At 38.5% G+C, this 12150-nt stretch overlaps 1 protein-coding gene across 1 annotated transcript in view; it reads right to left on the bottom strand.

The window, feature by feature from the left end:
- Positions 1-12150, bottom strand: part of LOC149225270 (lysM domain receptor-like kinase 3) — a 281606-nt gene that overhangs the window by 63435 nt on the left and 206021 nt on the right. Inside the window, exons 7-9 of the mRNA XM_089377037.1 lie at positions 8477-8628; positions 8247-8344; positions 7875-8022 (exon numbers count right to left, since the gene is read on the bottom strand). Of these exons, the coding sequence (XP_089233163.1) occupies positions 7875-8022; positions 8247-8344; positions 8477-8628 (398 nt within the window). The remainder of the gene's footprint in view (positions 1-7874; positions 8023-8246; positions 8345-8476; positions 8629-12150) is intronic.

Here is a 12150-nt window from a genome sequence, read left to right as displayed (position 1 = left end):
AATACCCATTAATATTTTTATTTTCCTAAGTTTAGACTTAGGAACCCATTTCAAATATTAATTATTTTAATAGCTCCTCATCTGGATGGAATTTCTCAAAATGATTTCTGGGTCTTGGAGATCTCATGTGCTTTAGCCTCTCCTCCAAATTTCAAGGCTAGAGCACATCCGATGCTACCAAAAATCAACACATTTGTACTGCAACTCCCTCTCATCTGTTTTTGCTGCAACTAAAAAGCATCCAAAATACTAAATCAACTGTGATCAATATAATGCATCTATCACCCGAGTCTCTGATTGCTGCTAATATCTGCACTATCACTGAAGAATTTGCGCTGCTGCTAAATCTGCGTTGTGCCAACTGCACTACTGCCAACCCTACACTGCGATCCCCAACATTTCACTACTACTTGTCTCTGCAACTGTCAATTTGCCATCTGACTGCATCAACTGTCACTGATCCATCCTGCTACTGAATATTGTGGGCCCCCATAGCAAGGTATTGATCCATGAGGTGGACTCCTCAAGGATCCTGCCCATCTGTAGCGCTCTGGGGCTACAACACCAAATATCCCTACCTCACTCCTGGAGGTATATCCGCAAACATCGCAAAGTCTTCCTCCAGCCTGGAGGAAAACCTGTCGATCTATGTTGAGGCTGCTTGTTGGTCCTGCTTCTCCTCCTTGTCCTTCTCACCACATCTGAAGCAGTTGATCTTTGACAGGTCGTTCTTTTGCTTCCTTTGCTCCCCCAGCCCTTGACTGGGACCCTTAAATGTAAGGGCCACATTCTCCTCCTCCCTCACCTGCTTCGATTTGTTGTTGTTGCCACTAATGGAGCTCTTCAATAGAGCTTGTCTCAACTCTTGTTGTAGATCAACCCACATCCTATCCCACCTTGGCAAGGTATCTCTACCCAAGATACTTTGGACGAATACCTGGCACTCCTCTGAGACACTGTTGATGCTAGCTGCACTAGCTCTGTGGGTTGAAGCGCTACCCCAATAGCTGACAACTAGTCTCAGACCTCCTGAATCCTAGTGGGGAAGGGATCTATGCCTTCCCCCTTTTGCATCCTTATGCATCTCATCTTCTCCTCTAAGTACATCTTCCATTGATCGAAAGTACCTTATTATAGCATGGAGAGAGCCTCCCACATTTCTTTGGCCATTCCCTTGGCCACTATATGTGAGATAATATGATCCCAAACTCCAGCGAGGATCAATCGCTTCGCCCGTGCCATCTCCTTTCTGTACTCTTTTAGCTGATCTGCATCCATGGAACTGCTACCTCTGCATCAATATGTTGAAGAATCTAGGGCACATGTAGTTAATGAGATTCTTCTTGACTTGATAACTATTTGTGAGGCTTTTTAAATTCCTTATTAGCACAATCTTCTCTTTTACATTATTAGAGTGTGTGTTTCTTATTTCATCAAATAGCTATCAAAAACAAAGAGACAAGAACACAAAATGTTAGCATTCTGCAAGGGACAAACCTCTCCCTCTTGGAGAGGAAAACCTGCACATAATTCTTCTTATAGAGATTCCAATTGATGAAAACCAAGACCATGAACCTTGACTTACTATGCCACTCCAAGACCAAGACACCAATCCTCTTTTTTGTCATTGTTGAAATCATCTTCATCGTTGCTGCTTCATTGAGGTCATCATTATAGTAGCACCATTGTTGCACCTTCATCTAGATGATTACTGCACTTTTACTGAGATCATCACCATATCAACTAGATCTTTATACTGGCTTTGTCTTCATCGAGATCATGAGAATGTTTACATGATTACTTATATGAGAGTATAGTTGTTACTTTGAATGTATGCCGAGACAAAGAACATTACTGTAGGATCACTGAAGTTCTTATCATAATAGTTATGTCAAGAACGTAACTGTCTCTCTTACTGATGTCTTCACTGAGATTGTAACTATATTCTTCTTGCACCGAGATCACAGTTATGTCGAGACTGTGAGAGAGTGTATCCCTTGTCATACCCATTCGAAAGTCATGGTATCTTTCTCCAATTGAGACACTATAATACTCCTTCATTCGAGATTCCTGTAATATTGAATATGACCAGGACATCTGAGAGGTATGCAAGATCTTTGAGACTGTGATTACTCACTATAATCACCATCGAAACTTTAGTACCATCCGAGATTTCTCTGCCTATAATGCAGATACTTTCCACGCCTATATATAGTAGTTAGTCTCCATAAATAAGCTAACAGACCATTGAACCGATGTGTCATCTTTTATGAGCCGACTTGACAGTTATATGACTTTTCTTCATTGTTTGCTGGCAGTGTTCTTCTTTGGAGGATGATGCTTGTCTTGGAGGACTACTTGACACTAGGTTGACCCATATTCATGCTCAAGAAGAGCTCTTTAACATGACTTTGATTCTTTGACTTTCCTAGACCTATGGAATGAGCAAGAAACTCATTCGAATAATTTACAAAAATAATATTTCTTTTTCTTGACAAGTACAAAGATCAAAATTACATTTACAAATACCAAACCTAGTTACACTTTTCTTCAACACAATATTGCTTTCAGGTCATATTCATCTAGAAAGAAGGACATCCTTACCTTTGAGATGACGTAGTTGGACGCCCCATCCAACCTGTTCTAATCACGAAGCCAGCAGCGGCCATCTCAACGATCTGTCGAAAACTTGCTCTTTCCTTCTGCTCGGTTGTTGCTCTACTATTCGCACTCCCTTCTAGAGTGAGAAGATTTTCTCACAATGATTGTTGATCTGCAAGGAAAAATCGAACTTCTTGAGACTAGGAGTTCCCTGAGGAAAATTTTCCCTCTATGTGCGCTCTTCTCTCTTCTACCCAACATTGGTTTTGCTCTAACATATTGCTGCAAAACCTTCGCATCCAACTAGAGATCTATTCAACGAAAAATATGAGTTGCTCCATCTGCCTTTGGAATCACTCGATCTGGTAGGAACAAATTTTTTGCCCCACTCAGAAAAATCGAACCTCCACAAGTAACTCAGCCTCCTAGCAGAATGACTACGCTGCCCTTGGGAATTTCGGAATGCTGCCCGTAATGAGTAGCGAAATTTCTTCTCTTTTCGTCTCTGAGCTCTTCGACTGATCAACTACGCTCTGATACCATGTGAAAATTCCAAACTGGAATCCTATTGCAGCAACTGGAAATTATTCTCCTTATTGTTAATCTTATTTAACAATTTATTTGCAGTTTGCTACGGAAAATATTGAATAAATATCACTGCAATCTACACAAATAACACTGCAGAAGAATAAAACATTGGAAGAAATGCTAGGACACACACATAAAAATAACACAATTACTTTTGGACAAAAGTCCCCGAAGAAAACCAACTTGGGAAAACTGGTGCAGCAGTTGAGGGTTTTATTATTATGCAGTAGCGAGAAATTCTGAGTACAATTGGATGTCGAAATTCAGAAAATCTATAGAGAAAAATACTGGCAAAAATCTAGTGAGGAATTTTCCTCACCCCATGTTAGTTTTTGGTAGCATCGGATGTGCTCTAGTCATGAAAATTGGTGGAGAGGCTAAGGCACATGAATTATAAAGAACCCAGAAACCGTTTGGTGAAATTCCACCCGGATTGTATTTTATTAAAATAATTAATATTTTTAATAGGATTCCTAAGTCTAAACTTAGGAAAATTAAATCATTAATTGGTATTAATCAAAATATGGGTGAGAATGTTCTAGAAAGCGGATCAAGTCAAGTTTTAATACTAGCCGTTGATTAAAGACTTAATCCCAACCGTTGAAGTCTCAACGAGAAAAGTATAAGAAGGAGGCTTGGGGTTCATTTAGAAACACACAGAGAGAATGAATTGATCTGGAGTTTGATTTCTAGGGCTAGGAACATGAGAAATTCGAACTAAGTAATCATTCTGCAGCAGAGGGGTAGGGAGAGCTCAGGAATACTGGGCAGAGAGGCGGAGAGCCACTAGTGGAGGTAGCGCAACACCTAGAGGGACTGACGCTGGGCCAGTCTGGGCTCACGCAGTCTTGACGCAGAGCCAGAAGGGCCAACACAGAAGTGGGGATGCGCTCATGCAGAAATCTGGAACTGTCGGGGAGCTGCAGGAATAGTCAAGAGAGGTTGAAGCAGAAGCTCCAGAAGGCAAAAGAGACAGCAAAAGCTGATGCAAAGCCTATAAGTCTGACACAGGGCCAACGCAGAGACAGCCGGGGTTAGCCAGTTCTGCTGTCGGATCTGCTATCGGATCAGCTGGAAACTGCCGGGTGAAGTGAGGTAATTTCACTCAGTTTTCCGCCATTATATTTTTCTCCGTAATTGGATTGTCGGGAGGGAATCCAACATTGTATTCAGAACTACTGCTTAATAATATAAAACCCTCAGAGTTGTTGCACCAGTTTTCCCGCATTGGGTTTTTCCGGGGACTATTTTTTCCAAAAATAACAGTGTCCTATGTATCTTGTTCTTTCCTCAATTTCTTGTTTCATGTAATCAAATTAAATTGGTGTAGGCTGCAGAAGTAATTTACTTCAATATTATTCAAAAAATAACTTGATAACGTATATGTGGAAATTTCTAAGTCTGACACATAAAAAATCCCTACTGCATTATCTGGTTTATTATCTCCTACTTGTTCATTCCATTAACAAGTTATTTATAAATATAAATACCAAAATAAACACAAATGCAACCTTCACACATATACAGATCAGCAACTGAAATAACTGAGACAATCACACAAGGGACATCGTTATTTTTGGACAATCGTCCCCAGAAAAACCCAATGCGGGAAAACTGGTGCAGCAGATATGAGGGGTTTATAATTATGCATTTTTCTGAATACAACTAGGGTGCCAGAAATGGCTCAGTTTTTATGTTTCAGAATAGAAATCATAGGAATAGAATGATTTGCAATTGAGTTCCCCCTCCTTTTATAACTTTTCATAGAGACTCCCTCTAGCTTCTAGATCCTCATTTTTCCTATTATTTTATTGGTGGGGCCCAATTTCCACTAAGAAACTTTTTGCCGCCATTTTGAATAAAATTATAATTTGCCTCCTTTATGAATAAAATATTATTTTGCCGCCATTCTCCAATAAAATATTAATTTTCCTCCATTCTCTAATAAAATATTATTTTCTGCCATTCTCCATTAAAATAATAATTTCCACATTTCTCCCTCAAAATAATATTTTCTCCCTTTTTATTTAATATCACCAAATATTGGCAAAACTCCTTAGTGAATTTTGCACTCACAAAAATTGGGAACATTACAGAATAACCCATCTTTAAAGGCAACCTCATCTAGCATTTTGCAAAGAAAAAGAAAGGATAACTCCTCTTGTGCTCAAGGTTCTAATCACCCTATTCATATTCCTTGTTATGATTCATGAAAAAATTGAACTCGTCATCAATGTGAAAGGAGTTCACCTATGAAGCACCTCGCTTGTGAAATGAGGTCTAGCTAGCATTCACAAAAGTGTTTGTAGGCAGCTTTGCACATGGCAAATCCATGGTGTAAGTAAAAACAACATCCTGCCGAACTTTGGGGCCTAGATTATATTAATGTGCATCACTACACTTCTAACAATGGGTAAATCTTAAGAGGTCCCACCCATAGTGTCTATTATGACTGGGTTAGCAACACTTAAACGCTAAGCTACGTGGATGCCTAGCTCTTACATAGTGTTTACCCTTGGACCATGGTCCATAAATTAATCAACAACATTGGGATCCTCCACAACCATGGACATGGAAACCTCTTCAACCGAAAATGATCAGACCTTGGATGTGAATCGATATAAAGTATTGATTTTTGCCTGAATGATAGTCTTCAATATGCCATTATCAATCATAGCAAAATGACCATAAGTATAGGCCATGTTCCCATTTAGAGAATGAAATACAAGCTTCTTGTGATCAATAGCTAGAGGAATGTATTCAAATTTGGGGCTCCCACCACAAGACTTATTGCGTCCGCATATTTTCCACTTAGAGAGTTGGAAACAACCCTACCCTAATAAAAGACAACCTCACCAATGGAAGGTAATCTAGAAGATGGGTCCCTATGAAGGCAATGCTCACTCTCTACCACATGTTTGCTCACACTTTCCCTCACTATCAATGTCCAACACTCATGTATCACCATTTATGCCATATCCATCACCATCACACAAGGCTCCAACCCTAACTATTTTGGTCCTTTGTGATCTTATATCGACATTTAACACATCTTAGTGCCAATGACTTTTACGCAATATCCATCACCATCATACAAGCCTCCAACCTTAACTACTTTGGTCCTTTGTAATCTTATATCAATATTTAACACATATTAACACCAATGAATTTTATTCTTGAGAAGTCTTCTAGCTTTGAAGAGGCCATCATAGAGTATGTATGCTCTAATGCTATGATAAAGGAGTATAATTCCATCCTCAAGAATGATGTTTTGGAGATAGTTCCAACACCTACTGAGAAATCAATGATTGATTCCATATGGTTGTACAAGATCAAGCATGCACCAAATGAGAGTATTGAAAAGTACAATGCCAGGGTTGCCAAAACATTCTCTCAAAAAGGGGAGTTGACTATGTGAGATTTTCTCTAGTTGCAACTTGCTAGGTGTACCTCTATCAAAATCATCACATCTTTAGCATCTTGCCTTGGTTGGTTGTTATATCAGATGGATGTGAAGACAATATTTTTGAATGGTGTGATTGAGGAAAAGGTGTATATAAATCAGACAAGAGGTTTTGAGAGACCATGTGTGCAGGTTGAAGAAAGCCCTTTATGGAATAAAGTAGGCACCACAAGCATTGAGTATTTATCGAAGATGAGTTATTCCAAGACTTATACAGACTCTAATATTTGTGTTGTATCTCATAAATTTAATCTTCTTGTCTTTGATCTTGTATGTGGATGATCTTATCACTACAAGAAGTTCTGACCTCCTCATTTTTTGGTGTCAAAAGAAATTGTCCAGTGAATTTGACATGAAGGGCACTGGTATGTTGCAACATTTTTGGGCCTAGAAATTTGGCAGGTTGCAGGTGAAGTCTGCCTTGGACAAGAGAAGTATATTGTGGATGTTTTAAAGAAATTTCACATGTTAGACAACAAATCCATTTCTATCCCTGTGGTTCCTGATATGCAGTGTGTGCAGTCTTGACCTATGCTCCTATACTTCTAAAAAATCTGAGGTTTGATTGATGCTGCTTAATGCTTTCAGTTTTAGTTCTAAGTGCAGATCTGCTGCCATGAGTTAAGAAATTTAACAGGAGCTGTTAATTGCTCCCTTATTGGGCCACATCTAAGATAAATGCATTCAGGCACGTCTTACATCTTTGTGCTCCACTATGATTTGTCAATTGGTCAGCAAATAAATTTCTTGCTTTTTATGTCATCTAAATGATAAGGAAAAAATAGTATGAATTGGTCACGCTATTAGCAAAACCTACATTTAAAGATATCGTTGAACATGCATGTCTTATTACAATGACAATAACATAATCATGAAGACATGGTTCGATTAAAAGCATAGATTAAAAAATGCATAATACTAAATTTACTCATATTTCTACATTTATGATATGGGTATTGCTAAGGTTGACCAGAGATTTTATTAAAAGGAGTATGTGATCCATCAAAGTATATGGAAGAAAACTATATGCATCAGTGTTGGAAAGACAAAAATCTTTGGAAGAGAAATTTTAGCTATAGAGCTAAGAAATGAAAGGGTAATACTTCATCTGTCTAGACTCTAAACAAAGAAAAAAAGAATCTTCAACTGAAGGAAGACTTCAGGATGTAGCTTATGATACAAATTTGAAGAACTGAATTGAAGCTTTCAAACTAATACTTACTATAGAAATTAGGGACCGCCTTTCCGGTGTGCTTGGTACCATCCCTCTAGTTTTTGCAATTGCATGTTTTCCTGATATAAGCTCAAACAACACAACTCCAAAGGCATACACATCACTTTTTGTGGTTGCATGGCCATCTCGTAGATACCTATCAATCCATTGCCCACTATTATGAGAAGAACCATAGAGAATATGAAAAATAATATTATGAGAACCATAGAGAATGTGAAAAATAATATTATGAGAACCATAGAGAATGTGAAAAATAATATTATGAGAACCATAGAGAATAAGAAAATACTTTGGTTCATGATCAATATTTTGAATAATTATCATAGAAGTTAAAATTATTACATAATCCATAAAACTTACTCTGGAGCCAGGTAGCCAAATGTCCCAACAATTCTTGTAGCAGATGCTTCACCCTCACCAGCTTTTCCCACAAGTTTAGCTAATCCAAAATCTGAAATCTAAAACAAATGGCATGCTCCCTCAGAAGAAAATGAGCAACATCCCAAGGCCTTTGAATCGACTATGCAATTAACAACATATAACATTTCAAAGCAAAGCCAAATACATATTTGAATCAAGAGAAACCTCACCTTAGCCCTAAAGTTGTTGTCTAGCAAAATATTGCTAGTTTTAATATCTCGGTGAACATATTGGGGCTTTGTATGCTCATGTATATATTCAAGACCTTTAGCAGCATCCAAAGCTATTTGCACTCGAGCATTCCAAGATAAAGGTGTGTACCCTTTAAAATATAAATGATATGATCATATAAGATTTAAGTCGTGTGTAAAAGCTGTAAAATAACCAATACAAGTTAAAATACCAAATCATAAAATGAAACATAAGCTAAAAGTTGTAAATTGAATAAGGAGCTTGATCAAAATTATATTGCCCATAACTAATCCCAGTCATTTTACCTCTTGGAGCGTCAGAGTTTTCATATACATTTCTAGGATATTCTTTTGGAGCACCTCTTCAACACTATCATTAAAGTGACAGTTCCTTATGGATCGGAGGTTTTGGACCCTAGAGGGACTAGGCATGTATTGAGAGAGGGCAAACTATTATGCTTCAGCATATGCTCCAATGCAAGCAGATGACTCCTCAATGCATTGCCCAAGCTGAGTTCACATACTAGTCTCTCTATCTTGAGAGTAGTTTCAAGCTCATATTCTATCTTCATAGGCTTGGGTCCCTATGTGACTTAGCTTGAAGTCATGAATGATACCCATGTTTAGCACTGCATTATTTGGGTAGGACCATTTCTTTTGGTCTCATTGAGAGTAATTGATGTTGCCATTTTGCGACCAATTTGCTTATCCAGTCTATCAAAATCTCTATTGATTGGATTCCCCCCATTCAAGAACTCCTTGAAAACCCTTCTTGACTTTCTTCCCTTGACGGTTGTAAGCAATGAAGAGGTCAGAGATTATATTTAATAACAATACAATTTCTAAGCCCCAAAATGTTCTTCTATGTCGATCATTTACTCTGGTTTATCAATGGCACCATCATCGAACCTAACCATCTCCAACATCACTAGTCCGGCAACCTAAGGATCACCCTCAACCAATTGATGGTTTGCTCCTAATGGTTGCAAGCCAAGATTAACCACTATATTTCCCGTGACAAGACAGTTTGTCTCATACCACTATCTGTATAGAGACCCTAGCCTCTCCTTATCTACCTTCTTCTGCTATCCCGATCAGATGCTTATAGCTCTTCCTGCTTGTTTGGCCAGCATTCTCCAACAGTTCAGTGCAGCTACTGTTTGCAGCAGATCCATGCATTACCTGGAATCCTAGGCTGGCCTTGGGATCTGTGTGCCACTGTGACAGGTTTGAGGAGCACTAGTTTAGCCTCTAGGTATGGAGTGTAATAAAGGCACATGCATGTTGTAGGCATGCATGCATCATCTTTAGGAGATTGGGTTATGTTCAGTTCTCTGTTGCAGGAAATGCCTGTTCAGGCCATGTACCACCCCCAAAATGCATTGAAACATTGAAACAATGAAACCCCTGCCACACGTGAAATATCTTGAAATATTTTAGATGACATTTTACAATATGGAAATGCCATCTGAAACATCAAGTGGCATTTCACACATGTTTCAGGGTAAGCTGCAGACTGGCTGCTTTTGACCAAATTTAGGTATTTTGACTGGAGAATTGACCATGTGGAACCACCCAACTGCATTTAACTTACACTGAGATAATTTGACACTATTTCATGTAAACAAAACTTCTAGCAAACCCTAAAACAATATCTTTCTTCTATAAAAGTGATTTGGATCTCATTATTTTCTCACAGCTGTTGGGCAAACTTGCAAGGGGGTTTCCTGCACAAACAGCAAGCTTTTTTTGTTGGAGGAAGCTCTTCATTGGCATCTATGCAACAGAAAGCAAGGATTTTCTGTGTTTTGGGCAGCTACAAGAAGCAAGCTTTTACTGTCTGTTTTGGGAAGCCACAGTGAGCAAATAATTTCAAAATTTGTGTTTTAGGCAGCCACAGCAACCAGACTTTTGTGTTTTGAGCAGCTACAGGAAGCAGATTCCTGTGGTTTGGGCAGCAAGAGAGTTGTTTCAGAGTTCATTATTGTAGGTAAGGAGATTGCTTACCTGTTTTTTTTTCTTTACTTGAAATCAGATTTACAGCTTCTTTATAAAAACCCAACAAAATTTAAAAATCAGTTTTGCAGATTGAAGTTGGTCACTAAAACAAGATATGCCTCAAAATTCATGAGATTGCACTTCCTTGTTGAAGTGAAGCAGCCTTTAGTGACCATGGTAATGAGCAATGTTATCAACCAGATCAAAGCTAGCTAAGCTGGCCAGTCGGACAAGTTCTGGGGGGTTTCCAAGCAGAGCTGACCCCTCAGATGGGAAATGACCTGTTACCCCACATGTCAGTAGGGGTACATATGAACACTCTGCAGTATTTATCACCACCAATGTAAGCCCAAGGTCACAAGTCATAAGTGATGTAAAAACCATGTGAGGTCCTATATTAGGTATCCTAGACATATGTCGTTTAAGCCTGTATCTTTTTGTCTTCGTCGGACCATGGCTAGTCCCCTGAACTCTCACATCAGGTATCCTATACAAGATTGGAGGTACTTAGGTGAACTCTCTTGTGGACTCATGTTTTTATGGAAGCTTGCATTTGTAGAAGTGCTCACCGACGTATGGGCCAATCTAGCAAACATCAAGATGGAGTGTGCACCTATGTCAATCCACATGGTTAGGGTCTATTGAGTCTGTCGGTAACCTTGGATTTGGTGTAGTAATCTCCTCATGACAATCTCAGAGCATAGCAATCCCATTTGACAACTTTTCATGTTTCCCGAGGTAGTTCATGGTTACCAATGCGAAGTGGTCAAAAAGTCAACTTAGTCTCAAAATGTGCAGTTTGAAGAAATGAATCCTTGCCACATGGAAATTTTCCAATCAAGATAGCAGTGACTAGTTACAGCTTGGTCAAACTTAGTCAACATGTCAAACTTGCCCTTTCCTCGGCCTACTTTTCCCACCCCTATAGTGCTCCTTTCGTCAAGTCATAAAGTGGGTTATATTTCTTAACATTTATTTGTCAACCCAAGGTAAGTAAACTTATGAAATGAAAGCACTATATATGCAGAACTAGTTGTTGGGGGTTCCTATGGAAAAGAAAATGCAACTCAAGACAGGTAATTTCTAGAATTGATTTATGCTTAAGACTGTTTTTAATAACTTTTAACTCAAATGTTGACCTTACTATGGTAGGACCGCAGATACAGATGAATACACCACACAATCACACTAGGTGCTTCATTGTAAACATACTCAGTTCAGTCAAATTGGTCTATGAAGTCTAATAAAGGATCTTAAGCTAGAAATCAGTGTTCTGAAGGTGAAAAGCAAATGCACTCAAAATTATTGCAGAGAACTTAAACACTTGTAATAAAAGCTAATCTATGCTAAACTTCAATCCAATATTCTAATGAGAACTTAAGATATGCTAAACTAAGATAAATAATTACCAAATATAACTTTGAACACAATCACATCTATAAAAAACAACCCTAATATGATCTCATTCATTAACCAATGCTCTGTTTTCAAAAATGTCACCTACAGGAAATTGCAGGAATTTATTGTTGAGTATGTTGTCATTGATGTCAAACTTTCAAAGCGGGTGCATGATGTCAAAGCAGGTGCAGGATGTCATCATTGATATGTTGGCATGCATGGAAGAGATGATGCGTTGATGAAACCCAAGCTCTAGG

Source organism: Pinus tabuliformis, chromosome J (genome assembly GCF_031772625.1).
Source record: "Pinus tabuliformis cultivar Carrire ecotype Pingquan chromosome J, CPIR1, whole genome shotgun sequence".
Classification (NCBI taxonomy): domain Eukaryota; kingdom Viridiplantae; phylum Streptophyta; class Pinopsida; order Pinales; family Pinaceae; genus Pinus; species Pinus tabuliformis.
The sequence above is the reverse complement of the archived record's forward strand: the minus strand, read 5'-3'. Positions and strand labels throughout refer to the sequence as shown.